General features: G+C 38.5%; 2 protein-coding genes across 5 annotated transcripts; both read left to right on the top strand.

Moving 5' to 3' along the window:
* The first annotated feature begins 3,359 nt into the window (after window positions 1-3,359).
* On the top strand, window positions 3,360-4,078 carry LOC108074792 (C-type lectin 37Db-like). The gene is made up of 2 exons (XM_017166971.2): window positions 3,360-3,453; window positions 3,512-4,078. The coding sequence occupies exons 1-2, from the start codon at window positions 3,394-3,396 to the stop codon at window positions 4,076-4,078; spliced, it is 627 nt and encodes a 208-aa protein (XP_017022460.1). The 5' UTR covers window positions 3,360-3,393.
* An 863-nt stretch (window positions 4,079-4,941) lies between these two features.
* raw lies at window positions 4,942-27,852 on the top strand. 4 transcript variants are annotated; one of them, XM_017167040.3, is made up of 11 exons: window positions 4,942-5,225; window positions 10,857-11,519; window positions 24,395-24,501; window positions 24,567-24,681; window positions 24,748-25,090; window positions 25,160-25,374; window positions 25,446-25,604; window positions 25,675-26,066; window positions 26,136-26,327; window positions 26,406-27,061; window positions 27,128-27,852. In XM_017167040.3, exons 2-11 carry the CDS (start codon window positions 11,005-11,007, stop codon window positions 27,281-27,283), a joined length of 2,850 nt encoding a protein of 949 aa, XP_017022529.1. In that variant the 5' UTR covers window positions 4,942-5,225; window positions 10,857-11,004; the 3' UTR covers window positions 27,284-27,852. The 4 variants fall into 4 exon arrangements, with proteins under 4 accessions (XP_017022529.1, XP_017022528.1, XP_017022531.1 ...); XM_017167039.3 differs by having other exon boundaries at window positions 26,136-27,061; XM_017167042.3 differs by lacking the exon at window positions 10,857-11,519 and having other exon boundaries at window positions 26,136-27,061.
* Window positions 27,853-27,891: the final 39 nt, after the last annotated feature.

Raw genomic sequence — 27,891 nt, forward strand, 5'->3', positions numbered from 1 at the left:
TTGAGGATCGGTATAACTAAACTTATTTTGTAGGCTTGAGGTATGTGGCTGTCGAAAATTTGGTTGAAAAGGTTTTTTATTCTGTTTTTTGTGGTATGTGAGCTTTTACTAATCATTTCGTAAGAGATTCTATTTAATCCTGGGGTGGATCCTTTAAGAGTTTGTAGTGCTGCAATCAGTTCAAGGTAGGTTATATTTTCCTCGATAGTTTGGGCTGTTGAGGTGGGTCTGTAATTGGCTGTTGTAATTTTATATTTGTTATTTCGGAATTCGTCTGAGAAGGTTGAATCATTTGACAGTTCTGAGAAGTGTTGGGAGAAGGAATTGGCTATTTCGAGGGTATCTGTTGTTGCTGTGTTGTTTTTTGGATTGAGTATGGCGTGAATTTGTTTCATTGGGTTAAGACCGCAGAAGCGTCTTATGTTGCTCCATATTTTAGATGAGGGGGTTTCTGGATGTATGGTGGATGTAAAGGAGCTGGAAGCTTCGCTTTTACTTCTTTTTATTTCGAATCTGTATTTAGCATTTAAGCGCCTGTAGTTTATAACATTTGTGAAATTTATGTTGCGGTTAAGTGCTTTCCAAGCTAATTGTTTTTCTTTTTTTAGTTGGGCTAGTTCTTTGTTCCACCAGGGGACCTTATAGGGTTTTGTATTTGCTGAGGTTTGTGGGATTGAAATGTTGGCGCTATGTAAAATGATTTTGTTAATTTGTGCGGCTTCTTTATTGACATTAGTTGAAGTGGGGAATGTGTCGTTATTTTTGTGTGTGAGAGTCTCATATTGAAGCCAGTTGGCTTTTTTTAATTTGAAAAAGGGTTTTGAAAATTTGTTTAATTTGTTTGGAGGGAATAGGGAGACGACTATTGGAAAATGGTCGCTCCCGTGGAGATCATCAAGTATTTCCCACTTGGCGTGTGGGGCTAGTGTTGCTGAGCAAAGTGAAAGGTCGATATGTGTGTATGTATTGTGCGTTGAAAAGTGTGTGGGGGATTTGTCATTTAGTAAGATTAGCTGTGTGTTGTCAATGAATTTTTGTATTGTTTTTCCTCGAGAATTTGTTTTCGGGGAACCCCAGGCGGGGTGCCACCCATTAAAGTCTCCTACAACTAGTGAGGGTGTTTGATTGTTGTGCAAAATGTCTTCAAGCATTTGGTTTGTGACGGTTTTGTTTGGGGCAATGTATGCTGTCTTTATGTGCATGTTTTTCATTGATTTTATATGTATTGCTAGAGCTTCAAGGTCGTTTGGAATGTTAACTATGGAATATTGAATTGACTTGTGTACTAATAGCGATACGCCGCCAAATCTGTTGGTGGCTGTGTTTGTTAGTAGTATGTAGTTAATTGGAGTTGGTATATTGTTAGTGTATTGTATATGTGTTTCTTGTAATGCAATGATATGTGGGGAGTATTTTTTAATCAGGATTAGGAGGTTATTATAATTATTTGTGTATCCTTGAATGTTCCATTGAATTAAAATTAGTGACATTTTTGGGGTGGAAAGAGATCTGAGGTTGAACCTTAGAGTATAGGAGATCTGTGGCTTTTAAACCGATTCGCTGTCGCTGGTATTGGTGCGTTTGTTTTTGTTGGAAGATTTAGCCTTTTTTTTTTCTGGTTTAAAGTTAGTGGAGAGAGTGTTTGACTTATCTTTAGGGAAAATTTTTAGTTTAAGGTCCTGTGTGAGTTGTGATCCGTATTGTGTCGTTATTCTGGTGGGGTTGGGGTTGTCCGTTTCCATAGCTTCGATGTCGTCTTGGTCGTGTTGGTTGTGGGTTAGCAGGGTTTCTTTCGGTGCCAGTGTTCTTTTGATTGGTGCGGTTGATGTTGTGGCTCTGTTTGGTTCGTTGTGATCGCAGGATGTGGGTGTAGTTTGTGCATTTGAAGCTGTTGATGTCTGAGTATTTGGAGATCGGGTGTTTATTGTGGTTGTGGTGTTTGTGAGTACATTTGCATAAGAGTTTCTTGTTTTGTATCCGTGTCGCTCAAAGTATATACCCAGAGCAGTTTTATGGTCGACTTTTTCGGTGGTCTTAATGGCAGTAAGCTCTTGTTGTTTCAGGAATGTGGGGCATTTGCGGTCCAAAGGGCTGTGCTGAGAGTCAAGTTCGGGATTGTTGACACAGTTAAGACATTTTTTGTCGTTTTTGCAGAGTTCTCCTTCGTTGGTGTGTTTTTCCTCTGAGCAATTTAAGCATTTCTCTGTGCTCTTGCATATAGGTGCTGGGTGTCCGTAACGGAGGCACTTTCTGCAACGCATTGGGAGAGGGATGTAGTTGCGTACGCGGACAGTTTCGTAGCCGATTCGCAGTAATTCAGGGAGTTGATGAGTTTCAAATGTAATTATTATGAGTCCGGTTTCTGTTAGAGGGTTGTTGTTGTTGTTGGTGCTGCTGTGATTGTTGGTGTTGCTGTTGTTGTTGGTGTTGTTATGGTTGTTGTTGTTGTTGGTGTTTTGTCTCTTCATAATTTTTCGGACTTCAATTACCTTCTGCGGTTTTAATTCTCGGAGAATTGTTTCTTCGTCTATATATCTAAGGTCATTACAGTAGATAACGCCTTTTGAAAAATTTAGTGTCTTGTGTTCGGTTGCTGTTATATCAATGTCTCCGATTTTGGTAAGTTTTAGAAGTTTTGTGGCTTGTAAGTTGTTTTTTGTTTTTATCAAAAGTCCGCCGTCCCTAAGTTTTTTCACGGAATCAACTCTTCCTCCGCAGGCAAAATCCACGGATTTTTCGATGATGAAAGGTGAAAGTGTTTTAAGTGAGGTTTCATTTTTGCTTTTAATAATAATAAATTTGGGTTCTCCTAGTTGATTCGATCTCGTAGTGAACTTTGGTATGTCTGGTGGCTCGTGCATGGTTGCTTGTAAAGGGCTTGCGCCCGATTGGTATGAAATGGTGTGTTTTTTGTTGTTGTCTTTTTTTATTTTGTTTTGGTCTTAATATTTGTTTTTCACAAATTTGCTGATAAGCTCTATGGGTTTTTTGCAAACGCTGGATCGATGCTGTTGTAATACGACTTGTCTCTCCGGAGGTTGAAGTGGTACTGAAATATTGTAGCATATTTTTCAACATATTTTCCGAATTATTTATTAAAAAACCAAGATTTTTCATAAGAAAATCAAGCTCAACTATATTACTATCAAAACCCACAACCTCCTATTTGGTGTAATCAAATTTGGTGATAACAATGAAGGACTAAACAAATTCAAATTCCCCTTCTTTCTCGGAATTCATGGGCATAGCAGAGTCAAAAGGTCCCCACACTTACGCATTATCAGTGCGTTCCAGCCCAGCTTAGCGGCTCTTCCTATAAAAGCTGCTACACCAAATCAGAGATTCGCAGTCGTCTTTATCAAGAGCAAACTTAAGGTCTGCTTCCCGCACAAAATGAATTTCATTATTGCTGTCCTGGTTCTGGGGACACTCTGCCAAAATACTCTCGCAGGGGTAAGTTTACTTGATTAATGATTAAACAGATCTGTAATTAATTCCGTTCTTGTCACAGGGCAATTCAGATTTGGATGACATTAAACGAAGATTTGACAGATTGGAAGATCGATTTTACTCGGAAAGAGTTAACATTGTGAGCAAGATGCTCCTACAGGACGCACCTCCTGAAACAGAAGAAAAGACGTTTAAGAATATCGGCCTCTCGAAGTCTTATTTTTATGAAAATGATAAAGAAAAAATGAAAACCTGGCCGGAGGCTGTGAATTACTGTAAACAACTCGACGCCCATTTGGCGAGTCCCCAAAACGAAGCCGAATTCCTACGTTTAAAGTACGCTGATGGCATCGAAAATTGCTGCAGTTACTGGATTGACATCAGTGATCATGTCAGTGAAGGGACATTTCTTTCCCAGACTTCTGGCCTTCCAGCTCCTTATATTGATTGGGGCTGGGGAGCACCCAGTTCAAGCACTAGAGACGAAGATTGTGTGCAACTGCGTGGTGGCTACGGACACGACATGTATGACGCCAATTGTATGGACAAAAACTTTTATATTTGTGAAAAAAATCCTGAAGTACCTTTCTTTAAGAGGTTGTGGAAGTGGATTACAGAACTTTTTTGAAACCAAAAATCATTAAAAATAAATTATATCGATGTTCAAGCTAGAGTCGTGTGAAAATTCAGAAATTTGATATTACGGGATATAGCATATACTTTTAAATAATTTATTAAAAAACTAAGATTTCCTTAAGAAAATCAAGCTGAACAATATAAGTATCAAAACCCACAACCTGCTATTTAATGGTAATCAAATTTAGTGATAACAACTAAGAGCTGAAAAAACAACCAAAACATATTTACTACTCTGTCGTCATCAATGGGAACAGCCCGTTTTCCAAATTCCACTAAGCAGAGTCAAAAGGTCCCCATAGCCCACGCATTATCAGTGCGTTCCAGCCCAGCTTAGCTTAACTGCGTGGTGGCTACGGGCACGACATGGATGACGCCAATTGTATGGACAAAAAATTTTATATTTGTGAAAAAAATTAAATTGAAATTAAATAAATAAAATTAAATATAAAAAGAACAACGAAACCCTATTATCTTTTAGTTTCCCAAGCGACAAAAATACATCAGCTGATTTTAACACAAATAGGTAAATCCCGCAAATGATTAAATAGGGTATGGTTTTGATATGCTCTTCAATTTTTCTAAAAAATTATTCATATTAATAAAAAATTATTTTTGATAAGATTAAACACGACACCTGGCGAGCGCCACCGATACCAGAACTTGCCTATCCTCATCGCAGACTGAAACCATATTTGGACACAAATATATTTTTAGTCATGTTTCCCACCTCTCTAAAAACCAAAATTTTCTTAGCTAGATCAGCTATTTTTAGTGTGCCCAGAAGCCGCCAAAGCGAAAATACCTATTTCCTTTTCCTTGCATTTGAGATTTTGCAGGGGGGAAGCCACATTTTCATCTGGCAAAACTGAGCAAAACAAACCAAATTGATTTAAGATGTGACAAGTAATATTAATTGCAACAATAAACAATAAAACAACGCACCAGCAGTGAGTGCCGTGTTTTTGTTACTGTAAAAGTGAAACGTGTTGAGTGAACGGAACGGAGGAGGGGCAAAAACAATGGGACTGCCGTAAAAATTGATTAAACAAAACATCGGGAAAAAGCGTGAAGAGAACGAGAACCCAGCGAGAGCAAAGGAAATAAACAATGCACAGAATGGTTAAATTATTCCTCAGGTAATTGCATTCACAACTTAAATAAGCTACATGAATTGATCTCTCTCTCTCTCTTCTTGCTTTGTTCTTGTTATTATTGTTCCACTTCTCCCTCTCTTTGTCGTCGCTCTTTGAGCTGCGTTTTTATTTTTATGAATGACGTAAGCTTGGGGCCCATAGGAGAGCAACAACAACACCAACAACACCATGGGGCCGTATAAGAAAATGGTTTTTGTTGCTTTTGAAATTGTGGTTGTTGGGCTCCCAAAAAAATAGTGTGGAAAGGAAAAGAAACAACTAAAGCTGCCCCAACAGAATCGTTTGTGTGTTTGTATAACTTTGACACACACACATGAAGGCAAAGTGGCGTCGGTGGCTTTTTTTCTGGAAAAACGTGCTCGCCGAAAAGAGCGCTTTTAAGAGCGAAAGAGAAATAGTTTGCTCACTCTTCACAATGCTATTTCTTTTTTTGGTCAATGACCTAAGCTTTTTTGTCCGTTAGTTGGATTCGTTTCGTTTGCCAATTTCTACATGATTGCATGTGTGTTTGTATGCGTGTGTGCCTATGAGCTGGAAAAGTTCATACTACCTTTTGATGCGATTTACCGCTAGTTTATTAAAAGCCTTGAGCTCCAAAAATTAAAGAGAGCCATTCGACCTCGCGTCCCCCGTTTGGCTAATTTGTCCAAGTGGTAAATAAAAGAGAAACTCCACTTGCTTAGTTTATGTATTTTTTAAAGATTTATGTTAAAGGTGTGGATCGACATACATTCTCTATTTCTCGTTAACGCAACGTCCTTGAACTTTAATGATCTATTTTATGGGCGATTAATTTAGATCAATATGTCCAAAAGTATGCAGTAAACTCTCTTTTATTGCATACTTTCAGACACCATTTAAATTGATTTCGCATTGAAAGTGATAACAATTGCACATTTGTGCCTCTTAATAATTTTTCATTTCCCTGCATTTCGTTCTCTTATGTGTATTCCACTCGATCATCCACTTGCCTTGTTGTTGTGACACTTTTGACAATAATTAAGTTTATGCACTCAATTGCATTGAAGGCGGAAATAAAAACCGCACAAAGATGTAACATTTTGATACGTTTGTAGCAATAACAAATGCCAACAATAAAAACAACAACGGCCACGACAAGCAAATTAATAAACCGCGAAAAACAAGATCTGTGTTTACACGTAAAATAAATATTTTTGTTGTCATTCGAAAATGGTACACAGGCCATTGTTGTGTGTTCTTAAAATGCAAATATTTTATTTCAACTGCAGCAACTGCAGGATTCCTTTGTTCGATTTGGTTCCCTAATAAAGGTTCAGGTAGAATCTAAAGACTTTTACAACTTTATCTAGACATTTTCGTTAGTAAGTTTCAAATATTCAAATTTTATTATAATTATGAATTTAAATACAGGCCAAATATTTGTAAAGAATTCAACCGTATTCAACCCTTGTTGTACAGCAGTTTTGAAAACGCCTATGAAGGTGTCTAAAAGTATGCAATACAAACCACTATCTTTATCTTTTCCTTATTTTAAGTTGTTTTCTCAATACTTCATATACAAACTGGGTCAAACTTTTTCTATAAATGATAAACTATTTATCATAATATTAATAAAGGCCTCTTAATTTATTTATTTTTCTCTCATCAGTAGTAGCAGAAGTTAACAGAATTCGCAGGGCATTAAGTATACGTTATTTCGTTCCTCAGTAATCTGTGAGAAAATGTGAAAACAAAGAGCTTTGAGTTCTTTTCGTTTTAAATTCTTCGTTCGGTCTGATAATATGTAAACAATCGAGAAATGACTTAATAATGAATTAGTACTTACATATTACCACCAGGAAAAGCAGAGCGGAAGTGCTTTTAAAAATATACAAAATATACATAAATGCCAAAATGGCAATAAGAGATCGACGAGACATAAATGTGGCTAGGTAAATACGAAGGCATCATTACTGAAGGTCGTTTTTGTTTGCGTGCGATAAACTTTTTTTTTTTTCGACTATATAGCAAATAATACGAATACCCAGACAAGTCCGGTGGGACCGGCCCTATGTATTTGTGATTCGCATTATCTGTTGGCTTTTGTTATCCAACCATTTGCTTATCTAGGCATGATTTTCTAGGCGTGTGTTTGTGATGGATACTTGATTGAATTGTTGTCCGTATGTTAGCGCCCCGTATAGTAATCGACTGCCGGCTTATCAGCAGTGAGAATTGGAAATAAAAGAGCAAAATACTTATATGAGTGTATCAGGCCCCAGAAGGTGAGAAGCACTGCCATTAAGGCTAGCAACTACACACACCTTCAACCAATTTGTCAATCAACTGACAATCAGTTGCCAATCAAGTCGCTTTGCCCCAGACCAAGCCGCGTGGGTGAGGTGGATTCTACAGTTTTTTGTTGGCAGTATCTGAAAAGTAGGACAAGAATCCACTGACTAATCGAACGCATAATTTGCGGCAATTACCCTCCATTTAGGCAATGTGATTCGCACTGAAAGCATTTCGTGGGATGGGTTTCGTTACTTGGCTTTAATTTTCCGGGAAGTACAAATCTGTGTTCTGTTTTTCTTATTTAGATTGTATTTATAGTAATTAATAGTATTCTTTTGAGGTCTTTTGTATGCTCAAAGTCAAATCAATGCGTTTTTATTGTCTAAAATATTCAAAGTTATTTTAGATTTTTTAAACAATAATATTCACATTAGCCATTATTCCGCGTTTATCCAAAAGGTCGAGTCATTAAGACAGTTTTACCAAGGAAACAAACTTGACATTATCTGTTTATTTTCAAGTGTTTTTTGCGTTCTTATATTTGTAAAAACATTTTAACTGAAAAGCATTTCTGTGTTTTTTGCGGTTTGTACAACTTGCAATTATTATATTTTATTTATATTTATTCCAAGTTTATCTGACATTTTTTTATCTTAAACTTTACTTGTTAAACGAAGTTCTCTTATCCGTAAGCAGATTAAGATTAAAGTTATTACATATATGTAGTTAGTGTAATGACTTGAATTATCTAACTTTAAACTGAAATTATTATAAATATCAACTTTTATCTTTAACTTAAATGTAAGCTACAACATTTCACTTTGTTCATCTTTAGAACAATAACACAGAATAAAGTTGTTTATATTTTTGCTATTACTATCTCTATTTGGCCAGCATTGTCATTCCACACGCCAAAAGATTGTGTTATCCGCGATTATCCGGAACCGCAAATTATATCGAATGCAATGTTTTCACCTTGTTCCATTGCCAACCCCTGGCAAGCAATTAATTAGGCTTAGATGGATTTATGACCACCATATAACCCGAGATAACCCAACGGCCCACAGTCGCGAATGGCATCATCGCAAAATGCTCATAAAAGGCGCGTCTATGACAGCATCTCCTCCACTGGTGCCGTGCACATTTTGAGTATTTTTGGCCAACACAACAACAGCGGAAAATAATAGAAAAAAATAAATATATATATAAAAACAAAAAACCAACCGCCGAATGAACGTCTTGGACATGTGCGCAAATCTTTTTGAACTTTCGCATTCGAGGCAAGCGAAACAAGTGCCAAGAGCAAACCCTGACATACATTATAATTTGTAGCAACGCCCTCTTTTTATTTTGTCTAAACGGACTTTTTTTTTTTAGAAAATATACACATATAACATATATTTATATTTTTGTGGATATTTTGTTCACCTACACGCGCGCATAATCCCATTTCGAGCGGCATCAATAAATTTTCGGCCAGCAGATATAGTCAGTCAGATTTCTATAGGTATGTATATGCCATCTATTTGGCGAATCGTCTTCAGACCGCCCACAAACAGCTGTTGACACTCGAACGCTTCGGAAATAGCCAACTTACCTGGCGGTGGTGGCCCAGGTAAAAGACCTGAGGCCTTAATGAAAGCCAAAAGGGAGTCCCGCCATTAGTCACAAGGTTGCTGGTCAACTACAATCTAAATTCACATTTTTTGGGCTGTGAGTAATCGCAATAATTAGTAATTGGGAGCAAATCGGCTTTTGGGCTCAACTGAGTTACTCACAAATGTGGTAGTAAAGGCACAGTCCGTTTAAAAACTGTATGGCTGTTGCCAGCCAATTGATCCTGAAAAAATAAAATGGAAATTTATGAAGAGGCTTCGTTAAATTAGTTTTTATTAGTATTAGTTTTAGTTAATTATATTAGAAATTAAGAGCATTAAAATAGGTTTAACTGAAAAAGTTAAAATTGAATTCTCCTCCTATAAATCGCACTGTACGATTCGATTGACTTTCGTTTGAGTTACCATTTGATTGGAAAACTTATAGAAAGTCAAAGATGCAAAAACTAAAACAAACAAACCAAAAGAGAAAGCCTTGGTGCCAAAAACAATGGGATCACATTGGATGTTTATGGCTTGAATACCATAAATGTTGATAATAAATACAAGGTAATAAAAGGGGAAAGAACCCATAATTCATAGTACCTAAAATTTAGAAAAAGGAAACTGGAATATATTGTACCTACTGATAGACATTGCTACTTCTTATTTGCTTTATGTTTTATTTCAATAAGTAAATACCCTGTAAATTATATTTCTATATCCCTTATAGTAAACATTTATCAGCAGTATATTTAAATATATTTTAACCGCACATTTGCGGCTGCCAAATATGGCTAATTTAATTATAATCGCTCAACGAGAACTTAACGCTCTTATCGAATTTCAATTAATTTAATATTCTCTGTACTCTATTTGGTGTGTGAATTTGGCCCGAGTCGCTTGTTCAATCGATTTGATTCCACTTAATGTGCGGTGTGAATTAATTCGTTCGCTGGTCAACAGAAATTATTGTTAAACAATCGAGAGTTGCCCACGCGCTGCCTGTATTTGTGGCTTCCTCCTACATTTATTTTGGCTTTTGTTGTCGCCTAAAATGTTTGTTTTGAACGTGTGCGCCGCGAGAGGGATAGCTTCTCACTCGAATTCTCTTTGTCTCTGCGATTCTCTCTTACGATTCTCCGAGCGATGGCGGCGGCAAACGATCGCTGCTCGACGAAGTACTTCTGTGGACATCGTCGCATTTTGCGACTCATTCGTTTGCGTTCATTCGACGCGTTCACAACGTTGCGTATACGCCTCGTCGGCCGCGTGCATGAGTGTTAGAGAGTCGCCGTCGCTGTGTGCGTGTGGTTGTGCCTGTGCCTGTGCGAGTGTCTCTTCGTGAGTTCTCTTCACAATATTCGTAAATTGTATTGCCTGCGCCCGACTTCCGTTCCGTTCGATCCCGAGTTCGGGGTATAAAATCATTTCTAATTTTATAAAACAAACGCGTATACACACTCTCGCCCAAGAAATCAATTTAATTTGTGCAGAATGAAACACCCGAAGATGTATATTTATGCATAATTATTTGCCAAAAGCACCCACACACGAAAAAGAGAGAAGAAAAAAAAAACACCAAGTGCTAAACAACATAAAAGTGGGAAATAAAATTTCTAGATTTATTTAGCCAGACAAACACACAGACACATTATAGTTTGTGCGCTGCATTTGAATTATATTTATTGTTTTCCTTTGTTTTTGTTGCTTTCTATATGAGTTTTTTGAACATTGTTTATTTTCCCCATAAATTCTTCAGTTGAAAGTGAAAGTGGCGTCGCACCGGCGAGCTGAGATCGCATGGACAGAATGGACAAGTTATGCTAAATGCAAATGCTGAGCGAGAGAAGAGAAATCTACGGAAGCTTGAACATTGAACTTTTGAAGGGCTAGAAAATCGGGGCAAAATGCGCTTGCAACATCGTTACGCCACCAATCCCACAACTACCAATCCGAATACCAACAACAATAACATTGGCAGCAACAACTCGTCGACCAGCAACAATAATATCAACATCAAGCGAGCCAAGAAACTGAGCGGCAGCAGTAACAACAGCAGCGGCATCATCAAGTTACGTTCTGGAAACCAAAAGTCCAGCAAAATGCCACCACAAATGCCGATGGATAAGGAATCAGAGGTACTACTGGGCAACGCCGCTCCTCTAAATCTGAAGGAGGTGCTCCTTCATCCCGAGGAAGTTGATGAGGTTGAGGAGACCACCACCTCGGTGGAACTGCGCTCGTCGGCCAGCTCGCATTTCCGCGCCTACACCACCATTCGGAGCAACTCGACATCGGCGATCCTGGCGCAGGCGGGTCTGCCGCCGCTCACTCATGCCGGAATGCTGTATGCCCGCCCTCGCACCCTCAACGTTCACAATGTCTGCCAGACGCCCGCGCAGATAACGCAACTATTTTTTGGGTATGTTTTTTTCTTTCGTTTGATTTCTCTTTGTTTTTAATATGATTTGGTTGCGGATATTACTAACACACTAAAAAAAACAAACAGTGTAAAGGGGAGAAAGAGGGTTCTTTTTAGAGAATTATTGAAGAGTATTTTTCAAGGAACTTATTATAGTTTTGAAAAACGAAGCTTCTTTGCTGCAAAGCACTTTTTCTTGTTAAATATCAGCTCTTAAAACTAATTTGTGGTTGAAAAATTCCATTAGGGAAGATTTAGAGTAAAGAAATTACGTTTTAAATATGCTTAAACATCAATATCTTTTACATTTCCCTTGGATTAAATGTATTACTTTGTTTATTGGTAGTTCTTTGCTTATGCGAATCAAATTTGAAATCTTTCCTTCACTACAAAACATACTTTGCCTAAATATTTAGATACGGAAAAAGGCGAGTCAAGGATACAAATAAAAGTGTTTTGTAGTTGGGCCATTTATCATTCTCATCCATGGGTTGTCAAGAGGGAGGGTCAAGCTCTCTGCAGGTAACCGACAAGGTCACCCAGCCAGGAATTCCAGATGTGGATGGGCATTCGCATAAATATTTATGGGTTCTTTGCTGAATTAATGAGTTGTTTATAGAGTGCGAATATAGGTGGAAGGAAATATTTGACCATTGAAATTCGAATTTTATGTATGAAATAAAACTAAGTTCCCCATCCTTTCCGACTTGGGTTAATGCACTTCATCTGCTCTGAATGCATTAATCAAATTAAGAACCCGATTTGGCGGATGCTTTCAGGGTTATTCACTTTATTTGCCATAATCTTTAGGCATTATATCGATGATAAGTTCAATATGCTGTTGGCTGAGATTTATCTGCTGGGCGTCACGATCTGCCACGCCTACTCCTGCCCAGAGAACTGCAATCCGTTCCGTTTGGCGGCGCGCTCGTTCTTGAGAGATTTTGTCATCGTTATTTTAAAACTGATGTATTTATATATTTATTTTGTCGGGCGCTCAGAACACAGAAAGCAAAATACGAAAAATATTCAATTAAACGAATTTGCCACCGCTCCCTGACTGACAATACCGCTGTCTCTTCTCGCACTTTGTCACTGTGTGAAAATTCAATGAACTTGATCTTTGTCTGAAACGTTGTAGATGTTTTCTTTTTTTTTTTTTTAGAGAAGCGCGTGTATTGCATTTATTTTGCTGTTTATTTTTTTCATTTTTCTTTTTGTCAATTGGAATTGAAACTCAAAATAATAACAAAGCATTAAAATGTCAAGCCGGGCTGTAAACACGAACTCACAAGCAAGCATCGAGTATCGAGTGCGATTGTGGCTATCGAGTACACGCTGTAGATTGGACATTTGTCTCAATTTGCATATAATAAAGTCATAAATAAGCCAGCAAATTGTCACTTTTATAACATATTTATTGAGCACATTGCCTCCAGGGGCTGTTGAGTAGAAATAGCGAATATTTGGTGACCTATAAAGGTGAGAATTAACTACAAGAGAGGATGTCTTTAGGTGTGATTGGTCACCCATCATAGAGTAGCAAAAAAAAAACTTAATTATGGTCTAGAAGCTAGTAGTTCTCAGAACTTAAATAACACAGAAAGCATTCTAGATTGAAAAATAAAATAAAATTAATTATAATAATAAACCATATTAGAAACCAACCACACCCAACTGTCGGTCCATAAAGGTATCTGCGGGGTACGAACAAAGTTCAATTCATCAGATCTTTGGCTACATGGCTCTTGGTTTCGGTCTCCTGCTTCCCACCATCTTCGTGGTCGATGATGTTATGGCTGAAATTTAATTTTAGCCATGATCTATTGTCGACTGACCTTCTTCGTGACACACTCTGTTTGTAATGCTGTGGCACGTGTTGGCGATTTGCAGATCATTGCACTGGACCCTGGAAACGAAATGGAACGAAATATATAAGCTATAAGCTTGGCTAGAAGACACAGAAAGGCGTCAGCTAATTTCTACTCATAAATCACAGCTGGCCGCGTTCATTAAAGTCTTTAATTAAAAGAGTTGGATGCGTTCGCCTTTCTGTTTTATTTCGCCTTAATTTAATTGTACCGCTGGACTGTGCGTTCATTGGATGCAACCATAAATCAAGCATTGAGTCTGATGAGTTTATCAAAGGCACTTCAATTCAGCAGCAGCCGCCGCCGCATTCTTTGTCAATTATTATTATTGTAGAGTAGCCAGCATTATTTTGTTATTTGTTTTGATGTCTTCCCCTTTATTGCTTTGTTAATTCCGCATTTATCACATTGTTCTCCCTCGTCGGGGTCTCGTTTTACTGCTTCGTGATATTATGCTTTATTTTTAACTCGATTGTGGAATAGTGCAATTGAATATCCAAGTAGCAATCACGCTTAATTAATTTATTAAAATGGCAAATTGTCTAAAGGCGGCTGACAAATGAGAATTCCAAGTAGTTGGCTTGATTTCCCTTTAGTCGGGCTTATCCAAAGTGCACGGAATGATATTGTTTATATTTTTAGAAGTGCTTTAAGACTAGCAAGCTAGCCCTTTCATACGAAACGATAGTATAATCGTTTTGTTGGGATATTCCCATGCAAAGTTAATAACTTTCAATTAATTATCTTTTTATTTATAGAGAATTAATAGAGAAATGTTGGGGGAAGACCATTTATTGTAATATTTATTCATACTAGCAAATGTTATCCTAATTACTTCAGAGCTTTGTGGGCAGTGAATTAACTTGTCGTAACTTAGCCGAGTCATCAGCCGTCACAGCTTCAGGTGTGAGTTGTATCGGGGAGAAGTCAATTAGGAAAATCACCTGCACACCCAATTCTCGCTTCCATTGCGGAACTGCGGCACGTTGGCAAATAAATAATAATAAATGTGCTGGAAAATGCATTAATAGGCTAAGCAAATGCGCGCATTAATTATTCATTCGACATAATTGAGAAACGTGCTGTAAACAATTAATCGAAAGCCTGCAGATACCCATACTGCTGCTGTTGTAAACACACATCCAGAGCCAAACATAAATATCGAATAGCGAACAATCCGAGCCAGCCCAGTGAGCTAATCGTTTAAAAATATACACAACAAATGCAGATCGCAGCTGACTGCAATCAGCGGCTAAGAATAGGCCGGCCAGTCGGAACTACTTCAGATAGATGGGCCTATAAAGGCCAGCCTGTAACAGCCGGACGAACAAATAGTGGGTATTCGTTTCTGATTGCCAGATAATGTCTGGCGATATAGGCAAACGGATGAGCCAATCAGCTCTCTGATGTCACCTCCAAAAACTGTATTTTAACCTCATCGGCGAAGGGGGAGGGGATAATTAACTGGCTTGATTTGATAAAACCGATAAGAGATACATATAAATGAAGTATTGGTGGTGTTGTCATCCCGCAAAATAAGTTTAGGGCAATTGTTCTTTTTTTAATTTCGTTCTTTCCTCGTGCTCCTCCGATAAGGGCAGACCATAAAATCGAATTAAAGATGATCCAATCAATTGATGTCATTACTTATAAAGAGTTTCTAATCAATAAACTGATTAACAAAGCGATTTAAGCTTTTTTCTTAGTTAAGTCATATATTTTTATAAATTCCCCCGACTTCGTTTTATTTTTAAAAATTTTGTTATACACGATCTACTTGAGATGAACATGGTCAAAGTTAACTTATTTGCACTTGGCTTGTTTTCATGGCCAAATGCTTTTCTCATTGCCATCTTCAACCCCTCCACCCCGACCGATACGCAAACTAAAAAGCGCTTAAACAATGTTTTCTTTTTTTTTTTAGATATATTTTTGCATTGTTTACGTACGTCCATTTGTTTGGTTTTGCAACCGTCGCTTTATTTACGCGAGCATGTTCTAAAAATAATATGCATCATCCAAAGTCAAAAGAAAGTGTGAATTTTTGAGGGCCATTACTGGAGGCTACTTCATAATTTACAATGCAAACACACATCAACGATGGCAACACAATAGCTGCCAAAAACGCAAATAACGAAATTAAAAAAGAAAAGAGTGAAAAAGCTGAGCAATTTAATAGCAAAATATAAGAAAGCCCATTAAATCATGTGAGTCTAAATAACAGATATATACATCTGTCTATATATTTATAGCAGAAGAAATGGCGCAAACAAAAAAACAATTTTTTAGAATATAATTTTATGTCAGTGCCGAGGGGTGTTTTTTGTGTGGGTTCCGTTGTGTTCCATCAATTTAAGCTCACTCACGATGATTGCCTAGATTTAATTTTTCTTTCCCCTCAATTTGATTCTAATTAATTGTAAGAAATAAATAAATAATAGCTTGTAGAGTTAAGGGTGGGTTAGACTGTACAGATTTCACTGGAAAGAACTTGACTTTACTTTTTTTGTCTTTTATATATCACAAATCTTATCCCAACCTCTTGTTATTTAGAACAAAAATTCATATTAACAGCCTCTTATTACAAAAATATTTAAAATATCCAGAAGACCAAAATGCACTTCAGATTTACGATAATAATAACCCACAATTACTATCTAAATCTCAGGCTAGAAACTTCCTTTTTATAGACTCTCTCCCATGTGATCTGTGAGTCGTCCTTTATTTCCTAGGGAACTCCACGGCTTTACACTCTCTAAACGATCCGTGTGACCTCAGATTCCAGAGGCTTTACACATTACCATTCGAGTAACTGACTCACATTTCTCCGCTTTGCATTCGCAGTAGCCCATTTGAGGCAGCCAGACGTCGGAGCGATCGGTGGATGCCTCACTAACCTTGCGCAAAAACAAATACACGATTATGTATATAGTATGTGGGGAATGGTGGTTGTGGTTCTGGTCGCTTTATCGATCGCCTGGATCTGGGCTTTCGGCTCTTTGTTAGTCGACCGAAATATGTAACCTATTTATTTTTGAAATGTTGACCTCATACGCACACTGTTGCCCAAGTGGGAGTAAATCGATAGCGACCAAATGTGTCGATGACAACTTCATTCATCGCAGCATGGAGACTGATGATTGAGTGACTGACTGACTGACTGACTGAATGACTGACTAACTGACAGTCTGTAGGCTGTTTAGCTGCTTTTGTTCTCGGCCGACGACTGCCGGACTCACTATCTCTATAATTTCAATCAGAAAACGATAATTCATGACATCACCATCATCATCGGGCCGTGACAGTTCTCCACCCTTTCCGCTTGAGTGGCACACTTAATTGGTAATTTAACACAATATTAAATAAATGTGAACCCTCCGTTCTGACCGACCCCCGCCCCCCTGGCTGACGCCTGGCAGTGGCTGTAATTCCTATTAATATAAATCCACTCTATAATTTCTATTCGCTTGTTTTTCGCCTTTTCGCGACATCAAAAGTTCGTGAGCTTGGCCGGGCGATTTTCTCATAATCGGCATTTCATTGATGGAGTCATTGGGTACGAGTATACAAAATACATATATAAATAGTATATAAAAGGCAGCGGAAAGAAACCCTCTTGGCGGGAAGAAGTACTCAGTGCATGCGAAGGGAAGCCAGCAGTCAGTCAGTTGCTCGGGTGCGCGTCTAATGAGCGGTTGTGTTGTCTGCACCTCGGCTTTCAAACCACATTAGTTAACAATTAAATAAATATTTGTTGAAAATGTAAATGAAATGGATGATGAAAAAACTTGTGCTTAATGGTATATTGTGGATACACCTTCGCAAAGGATAACACTTGAGAAATAATCTACTAAAGCCTCATTTAGGACAGGGAACTTTTAAAGGATCTTTAAGAGTTTTGTTTGGTAATTTACTTAATTTATTTTTAATTTAGAAGAAACTTTTTTTTTCTGTATTTAATATAAGTTTAAACATTTTTTTGCATATTATTTTACTTTTTTAAGTGACGTTAACTCCTAATTTTCACTAAAATACGATATTTTCTAGATTGATTACAATTTTTTGTTAAATTTTCAAGAATATTTACTATATTTTTTTACGAGATCTCTTAGAAGGGTTATTTCCGACACTTCCTTGAAATGAGTTTTGCAACAATTTCAAGAATTTAAACAAAAATCGGTTGTTTTGTTTTAAATTCCCAGGAAGAGTTTCGCTGTAAATTTTCCCACCGCTCCAGGGAATATAGAAATATTCTTTTTCTGGAGCATGATCGAATCGATTTCCGTACACATAGATCGACTGTTCGATCCGGCAAATACATTTAGCGATGTGTATTGAACACTCCGTCGCTCGACCATCAGAAGTTGTGCTGCGATTAGATTAGATGCCAGAGCACCGATAGGGCAAATCACTCTGTACACTCCAGAGAAAACCCAAAGAGATTGGAAATCAGATAGTTTGGGACCAATACAGGCCAATACATTTGGTGTCTAGCTGAAATTCCTGGCCCCGAGTACGGCCAAGTGCCTGCGAAGGTAAACAAATTACTCGCAAGTGATATCATGGCGCTCCACAATTTTGGTATACAATCGAATAAATAATAAATAAATGCAAACCTGGCGAGAGGGCGAGTAGAATAGCATATATATAAATACGAGGCACAAAAAAATGGTAAAGTGTGGAGCTTTAAAAATAAACGTTGATGTCACAAGCGAGCCCCAGAGACGAGCGGCGAAAAAAAGAAAAGAAGAAGCCGCAAGCGAACCGCAAAATAAAGCGAAAATAAAAGGTTATAGGACAACGAACGACTCTGCAATCAAGATACTCTACTCGTATGAGACGGGCGGACGAAACAACTAAAGCGATTCCCAGGCCAAAAAACCGATGACGCTAAGTCTTTTGCAGACGAAACTATCCCCCTGTCCGCGGGGCGGCCTAACTGCCTTGTGAAAGCTTGCCGCATTCTGGCCGTGTTTACCCAGTCTCTATAAATAGTTCTCCAGCAGAAGCAACGCTTTATAAATAAAGAACCACCGATTAATCAGATACGACTAGAACCACTTGAGGTAGGGTTTCTTCAAACGACTCCTCAGGCTGGACAGTGAAAGGTAGATAGTTACCTATCATGGCTAAGAACAAAACAATTAGAAATGTGGGATTTAACGATGATGCCTCGCGGTATCTTAGGGAGGTCTTTCCTGAGACATGGTTCTTTTTGTGTTTGTTCTTAATTTGAAGATAAATTAAGGTTTAGGGTTTAGTTTAAATTGAAATATAAGCTTGTTTGATAATTTTGATTCGATTTTATATCAATTTCTTAACATTTCTTTCGTAATTTAAAGCCTTATTTACCCAAAGAGATTGTACTGCTTAGATAAATATAATTAATTGTTCAAACAGCCAAACATAAGAAGCAAACTTCCATGATATTTTAGAACCATTTTTAGACTGAATAAAAAGGATTTACGCTTTTGAAGGGATTTAGTGTTGGTGTCATTTTATTAAATATGTTTGAATTTTTTATATAAGATCAATAGAATGGAAATAATAAATTCAGTTCATTAAAAATATGTACATATATTGAAAAGTATTTATTTATAAATATGAAATGAATACCTTTTCACACTTCCCGTTCCATAAACGATCATTAGTAGTTTGGTTTGTTGAAATGACACCTAACCACCCACAGCTTATTTTGGCGATTGTGTTTTTTGACAATCTGTAGTGCGAATTTGGCTTAGATAAAACAGATAAACGGCTAAGAAACTGCAGGGAGGGTTCAAAGAGCTCGGCGATGACGCCAGCCCATTGATAAATATTCAGCGAGAGTTGCCGCAGCTATCACAGATAACAAGATAACGCCTGCTAAATAAAAGAGATATGTTTGCAAAAAAAAAAAATTAATTGTGTTGCCAAGATTGTATTGGCCGGCCCACTAAAAACAGCTGTTCGAAAAAGAGCGCCATTTTCTCTTTTCCTCCCACTCCCTCTCTTCGTGGGACTCTCTTTCAGTGGCTGCTCTTTGTTTAACATTTACTCACCAAGCATCGTCATTTTTATTATTAGTTATGACCTCATCATCGATTATTGCCGGGAGAGTTGTGCCAGTGTGAGTGGCGGCCGGTTGTTGTGTGTGTTTGTATTGAAACGAGTCGCTGAGCAAGCTGCAGCCACAGCTCCCCCGCCCCAACACGCCCCCCTCAGCACCTTTTGGTTTCTCTCTTTCGTCGCTACCTGTTACCAACAGAGAGCGAGCTCCATTCGATTTGTTGTATGTTTGTGTTAGGGCGCCACAAGTCTTGGGCAAATGTACACTGCGCAAATGAAATAGTTACAGAAGCAGCGCAAATATAATATAAATTAATATTATGGGAAGGTCGAATATACGGCTTATCTTAATATCCCATATAAAAATAAGAAAAACAGAAGTAGTTACTAATATATTTAATACGAATAAGAAAAGCACATTTATTAATTGGCTTCTGTCAGTGTAGCATAGAACACACCTCTCTTTGAGATTTGTCTCCATCTATGCATAGAACGCCGCTGATTAATCCGCTGGTGCTTGACATGTGTTCTATAAACTTGTACGCAAATATTTTTCGCTTGATTTACAAGCTGTTAAATGCAAATATATGTTTAGCCACTCACAGTGATTTACACAACACAGCGCCAAATGCAAATAGTATGTTTTTTGCATTTATTGTGACTAGCGACATTCAATCTTCCACTGACGTTCTCCGGGGCCGTACTCATTCCCCGGGTTCAACGTACATTTCGTGTCATTCCGTTCAATTGTCTTCGGAAATTGTTTATTACTCATTTCAAAAGCACTACGACGTGGATGAGGAGCGTGGGTCAATGAAATCATTTCCACAAATGCATTTTTCTTAATGGCTATCTCTGTAAAGATTGCCTGACGACCGCAACGTCATTCGGCTTGGCTCCAGGCCAAAAATATGAGTATGTATATTGTTGGAAAAGTTCATTCATCACTTGCGGAAATGCTGATCTGTTTACTACCTTGATCGGTTTATCCAGAGATTATTCATGGATTGAATTGAATAAGAAAGTTTAGACTTTGTGGATAAAAGTTAAATATTATTTTTAGGTTATAATTGATAACTAAAACTAGCTAAAAATATACAATAGATACATATAAAGACGGGTGACCCTTTAGATAAAACCATAAATTTGTATAATAACTACCATCGTATAAAATAAATTATGCACAGCTAATTAAGAAAATCACTCCAAAATGTAGATACAAATTAATCACTTTGCCTTTTTTTTAATTGATGGTCTCCGGCAATTTTATGTCTTGTCTTAACATTATTAATTGCCTCTCCCTCTCAGCACCTGATTAACAGATAAGAATATCCATTAAATCAAATGGTTATAACTTTCAACTAGATACAAATGATAAGCTCTACTTATGATTCAGAGATAAAAATTCATTTAATTAGCTGCAACAATTATTCAAGAAATGAATACTATACGAGCAGATAATTGGTATTTATTACTATCATACAATGAGGCTCAGACACGATCTGATGAATCAGACCCAGGAATTTCGCAAACTCTATTCTTATCTGATCTGTGATGGCCTAATGGCTGATACTAAGTACAAGACCACAAGGGCTTCATTATAGGCAATTTTGTTTCGTTATCGAGAGATAGCCAAGTTATAGATAGACTTTACTAGATTCGAATAGAAACGCTAACCACACGTTATCTTTAGCACGTAGGGCCTGTTGCAAAGGTGAGATAAAGCCACAACCCAGAGAGAGGAAGAGAGAGAACCGAGGACCTTGGTTTATTAACTTGGCCTTATCTGCTTACCTTTTAATGGGTCACGGAGAATTTCCGGTAGCCTGGCCTGATCACATGGGCATATTTGTTTACCCTCAGCTTTACTCTGTTACTCTCTTGTTTTCTCTGGGACTCTCGCTTCAGTTATTTATTTGTTATTTTATGCGGTTGGTCAGCATAAAAAACAAAAACGCCAAACTTGTTTACTACCTTATGTCGTCGCAGTTTAGGGGCACATCATGTCAGGTTCTAAGAATCTATCTGATGCCAGAATTTCATCATGAATACAGCTCATGAATCAGCTTAGGCCCACCTGATCTGGAAATATGGAATATTTTTAGTTCATTCTGGAGAAGAATTGGAATTTTCCTTCGTATAAAAAATATAGGAAAATTGTAATTTCAGTTGATATTTTCTCTGCTTAAGAAATCATTTTTCTTAAGACTAAGCTTTAGTTATTTCAAGTTATAAAGCTAAAGATAAAAATATCACACATCTTAGTATATCATTCATCAATACATCTTATAGCTTTTGGTTAATTATCAATACTTCCCGTTTGCCTTTAATTAGATGAGCAGGAAATGCATCTCTGTACAGACATGGTAATACTAAAAACAACATTTATGACCAAATCGAGTATCTGTTAATTGTGCGCATGCTGCACTACCTCGGTTGCATTCCCCTCTTTAGTCCCGGAAATGTTGCGACTGCCAAATTTGCTCATCGACTGTCGGCGGCCAATGCTCTTCCTTTTTATGGTTTTGGCTCTGCCGTGTTTGTGGTAAACAAAGCATAAATCTGTTTGCCATAAAAATTCCAACAACAAGAAACAAAACAGTACATATATGGCGCAACTTCACCCACACAGACACGGCCAGAAGCAGAAGCAGGCCAAAAATAGAAGACCAACAGAATGAAACAATTTTAATAAAACAACAAAAACACAAAAAAAGTAAAGAGAGGCCAGGCCAAATTTAGTGAATGATGTGAAGATGTGGGCGTGCCTAGTCGGCTGATGCAGTCATGTAATTGGCATCTAGACAAGTTTGACCGCCGCCTGCACTTGGTCTTCGGTTGTCTCTTGGCCAACCCCGTCTGTGTTGCCAGATTTTGGGCGTCAACACAAGACAAAGTAACGTAACTATATTTACAAAAATAACCTGTAATCGTTGATCTTTTAATACATGATAACCCCGTAAATATCTTAAAGGTGATCCGAAAGGTAGAGCTTACTCAATATACACTTTTACATCAACCAAGTCCGCCTATCTTCTTGGTTCTTGAATAATTTTATTTAATTTTATTAAATCCCCAAACTGCCAGCACATAAAATAGCCAAGACCTCTCTCTTTCTCTGACATAATCGGTTGGCATTTGGATTGAATTTGCATTTGTTGTTGGGCTCCGGGCTTGGGCTTCTATTGCTCAACATGTGTCATTGTGAAGTTAGAGTTTCTTTGCCTCTTTGTTGCATGGTTTATGCTTTGTTTGTGTGGGCAGCATTCGGCCCAAACAGTTAACATACAAGTTTGTTGAGCTATAAAACCAAAAATGTTGCTCCTCATTAATGTCTTCCCGTTCGCACACGCGTTTTTGGCGCGATTTTGACAGGGACTTTCCTGTGAGGTTCCTCAGCGACGAGTGGGCTGTATAACTCGTAGGGAAAAGTCTTGTTTTTAAGAGCTGTTTACAGCTTTGATTATGTTAAATAATATGACTAAATTAAGACAGATTTAAACATTACATCACGCTAAATATTAGACAGTTACTTGGGAAGTACAGGCATTTTTAATTTTAATTTAATTTTGATTAAGCTCAGAGGCAGGTAATCATTTATAAAAATACCACCAAAACAGGCCATTACTTTTGGTTACCTTTAATAAAATGTTTAATACTTTTAATTTTGCAACTAAAAATTTAGAATTGCTTTTTAATTTGTTTTCTGACTTCTATTTGTCACTTGTCTGGGCCTTGACTTGACGTCATTTCACCGAATAGCAACCTTCTTCTTGCCATTCTCTATCATTGATAAGCCAGCTAGAGCAATTATATGAAATAATTCTCAACTTGAAACAAAATGTATAAACAAAAAAATGGTTGAGTTCAGTCGTAAATCTCAATCGCAGGCGTATAAAACCGAGAGTGGAATAAAAAAAATTATTATAAATAATTTACGCAATACAAAAATTACAAAATTCAGTTGGTTTGGACATTGTCAACAACGCAAAAGATATATAATATTGCTATAAGAGATATTGTGTACCAAATTGTGGATGAATTATTTTGCGTTTTCCATTTCAAGCTTGAACCAAGAGATATAAATAAGAAATACAACGAAAACAAAAACAGTTTCGAAATCCAAATGGAAATCAAGTAACTGCGCCGCAAAAAAATTTCGTTCAGCCCGGGTCTAGCTATATACGATAAATATTACCCAATTATAGCTGCCCTCCAGCCCGTTACAATCTGTTCTCTCCCTTTCGTGGCTGACATACGTTACGTATACGCGATATTTAAATTTCCATTGCACAAATGATGCAATTGCCAATGTTTTTCCTGCTGGTGATTCTACTGCTGATGCTGATGGTGACGACGATGTCTGGCCAAAGGTCGGACAATGAGGAAGAGTTCGACGAGGCATCCGCAAAAATATTGTAATACTTTTGAATATAAATATTTTTATTAAAGTTTTTGTTTGAGCTTTGTTATTCCATTTTCGTTTTTACATGACTCAAAATGGTGGCTTTAAAACATGTGTCGCCCCAAGAAACGTGACTGGCGTAAAATTTTGATATATACTGAGATTTATACAGTTTCCTACGCTTATTATAATACGGAATTGATTAACACTCGAGTCCTTGGATGGGTTCATTGCTGTGATCCCAGAATATAAGTGTAAATTGTATTGCTTTTCAAAGTAAACATAATGAAAACAATATTTCCGCTTAGTTTTTTCAACTTTAAATTTACGATATGCTAAAAATAGTTGCTGTATCTTCCAGCAAAGTAATAAAACAATAAATTGCACAATGTATCGCATCCACAGGCACATAAATCGAGTAATTGTTTAATAAGGCCATAAATCGTTCAATAAACGATTACCCAAGGCAGTTTATTTTTAAATATTGAGCAACGATAAAAATGAAAGAGACTATTTGCTAATGATCTTCTCCTTCATTTTATTTCTTACAGAGAAGTGCTGAATGCATGGCGTGCGAAGGCCCGGTGCAATGTGGTGCCCGACGAGCGGACCCAGGAGCTCTTCCACGAGCTAAGCTTCCATCCTAGCCAAAAGCAAAGTGAGTACTTTTTAGATTTATCCAAATAAAAATAGAAATATCTAAAGTTATGTTTTCCGTTTCAGTAAGTGAAATGCTGCAAACGGCCAAGAAGGTGGCCCGCAAGGGTGGAAGTGGACAGGCGAATGGCTTAACCTTTGGCCAGTTTTGTGTTCTAGCCGCGGATCTGAAGCGTTTCAGGTAGGTCAATGTGAGAGCTTTTTCCTTACCTAACTTTACTTACCAGGATGTTTTTTAAATTCCCAGAGCTTCAACAATTTCGAATCAGCCGTCTTATTGTGATTACCAGCCACTACTCCCGGAACAAGATGATCCTGCCAGCTCCTCCACCTCCTCCAAGCAGCATCTGCAATCGCCAGCTGCCGCCCAATCGTCGTCACCTGCTTACAGCAACAAGAAGTCCGATAACCATGGCACCGAGCTGCGGAGCACCAAGTCCTTCAGCAGTGTAGATGACACCAAAAAGAAGAAAAACGCCAGCAATGAGCCTGTGGAGGTTTTCCTCGGCGGCTCCTGTAATCCAACCACCTGGCGCGCCGACGTTGCCATACCAGCCCTCAAGGAGTTGGGCATTTCGTTCTACAATCCTGTGAGTCCTTTAAACTAATATATATTTTGAGAATATCCCACTTATTTCTTGTTTGGATTTGACCAACAGCAAGTATCCGATTGGACGCCCGATCTTATAGAGCTGGAGCATCGAGCTAAGGAAAAGGCCCGTGTATTATTCTTCGTTATGGATTCGGAAACACGCGCATCTGCTGGTGCCATCGAGGCGGCACACATAGCGGGTCAAAACTGCAAGCAGCTGGTGTTGGTTTTGCATCCGTATAAACCAAATCAGAAGATCCTGAATGAGCCTATTTCACAGCAGTAAGTATTTCTAAAAAAATCCAAGAAATTGCAATATTATTAAATACATAATTCGTTTGTTTCATTTTCAGAGAATACCTCGATCTATATCGGAATCAATTGATACTTAAGGAGCTGGTCTCCCGTCGCGGCCTGCCTGTATTGGATAACATTCCCTTGGGCTTGCATCGTACCAAGGAAATTCTATCTGGCATCCGAGACCCACCGTCCAAAATATCTTCTATATTAGAGTGAGTGTCTTAGAATTTATTATTAAATGATTTAACAAAACTAATTTGATTTTTTCCCCCTAATTTTTAGTACCGTTCGCGGCGCCTTCGATCGCGTGAATCCGCAAAGCGATCTGCTCACTGTGGAACAGTGCAAACGTGCTCTCTTATTCCTAGGCTATGCTCAGAGTTTAGTTAATTTAGACAATCTAACTAAGATCATAATCAATCAACGCGAATCGCTGAAATTGCTCCAAACGCACAGTCCCAAAGCTGGCGTTGAAAATCTGGACGGGAGTGCTGCTGATGAGGGCAGCAATTGCATCCAGCCCACTTTGCCCAGCCAGGAACTCATCGACTTTGATCTGTTCTGTGTGATCTCGGCCTACCTGTCCGTCCTGCAGCAGGAGATCCACGAAAGCGGGTGTATTTCGCCCATTAAGGGCACTAATGTACCGCCGCCGCAGGTCTACTTCACAAATGGTAAATATTTAGAATGAGATCTAAACAGGGACTTATTATTAATACAATTATTATCCTTAATTGAAACAGCTCCCGACGTTGACATATATTACTCGGCCAGCAAGAATATTTCGCGCACTTCGAGCAACGCCAGCGTTCCGTCCAACAGCAGCAGTGGTATTGGCCATGACCTAGAACGGCAGAATTTGTTCGAGCAGCTCAGCCGTAGCCGGGATAGCGGCACCTCGTCGCCCCAGCCCACGGCGGCATCGGGAAGCTTAGGTAAAAGTCCCAGGCCACAGATTTTGCTGAATGTGGAGTCGATCGAAACAACCGAAATAATCACAACCAAAACAATAGAAACCAAGGCCAATGCTGTGACGGCTGCCCAATTAGTCTCTACGCCCGCCGAGGAGGAGGAAAGCGACTCCAACGATTCGGTCTTCTCCAGCAGCAGCTCAATAGCCAGTGCCGGCGATGCCCTCTGTTGCGGTGGTGGGCTAGATCTCCGGGATGTCTATCTGGGCGGAAGCTGTGTCCTCCGCACCAAGTGGCGTACGGAGCTGGCTGTTCCGTATCTACAGTCGAAGAATGTGAGCTTCCACACTCCGGCCCTGCACGAGAGTATCCAGCTGATGCAGCAGAACCAGGATCAAAGCCAGGAGCAGGCAACTGCCGCACAGCAACAGCAAGCGCCTAACGAACAACAGCAGCAGCAGAGATCGTTTGTGCGCACGCGAAGAAAGTGCAAGGGTAACCAGCTGCAGTTGGAAGAGCAAGAGGAGCTGACCGTCGCTGAGGAGTCGCTCAGCTGGTCCCTGCCACCGGTGGCAGTGCGCCAGAGCCTGTACAACCCATCGCTGCTGGACTCTAGCCGAGTGCTGCTCTTCGTCATTACGAATGAGACGCGTTCGCTGGCCCCCATGACACTGGCCGCTCACTGCATCGGCCTCATGTACAACGTTGTGCTGGCGGTGCAGATGCTGCCCGATGACTGCGTCCTGGGTGGCGAGAAGGTGCGTTTCTCATAACACTTAATTCCAACGTATTTGTACTCATTTATTGCCATATTTTTCCCACAGCTGACGGTGGCGGCCATCAAAGACTACAATCGCGGACGGTCGTACCTGATCGACTTGGCCAAGCGCCAGGGCGTGCCCGTATTCACTGAGATTCGGGAGGCCCTCGAGTGCACCGTGGCCAAGGTGCAGGCCTACAACAACCGGGATCGCTGCTAATTCGTACCTGTATTCAAGTTCCAGCACATGACAATTTAAGCTTATGTCTAATCTAAGGCCTAGTGCAATTTACGTTCTACTTTCCCCCCCCCAAAACTTAAAACTAACTTAAACGGTGTCTAATCGTATTCGGAGTACACTCTTCTACCTAGTTAAAGCTATACGTAATATGATATATACAAAACCAAGTGTAAAACCACTAAAATGTCGTCGCCCAGAAAGCGCATTTCATAAATTAATGGAGAAAGTGACATGCATTCGGAGCTCCCCTCTCTCTATATCGCTAAAACGCTATATATGCTTTATGCTGTATGCTTTATGCTAATTTAATATTTATTTAACACACAATCATGTGGTACATGTGCTAAATTAACTGTAAATATTCAAACATGTACAATTTAAAAGTATATTTATATATATTTTATAATCGTAGTGAGCATTCATATACAATTAATTAATAACTATGTAAAACCAACAAATATATGTATATGTATACCCATAGTGACCCACTATACCAGTTAGACGGCAAAAAAAAAAAAATATCTCAATAAACCAATTTTTCTAACATATTTGAAAAGGTTTTTATAATTTTTCGAGATTTGTTCTTT

Source organism: Drosophila kikkawai, chromosome 2L (genome assembly GCF_030179895.1).
Source record: "Drosophila kikkawai strain 14028-0561.14 chromosome 2L, DkikHiC1v2, whole genome shotgun sequence".
In the NCBI taxonomy this organism is placed as follows: domain Eukaryota; kingdom Metazoa; phylum Arthropoda; class Insecta; order Diptera; family Drosophilidae; genus Drosophila; species Drosophila kikkawai.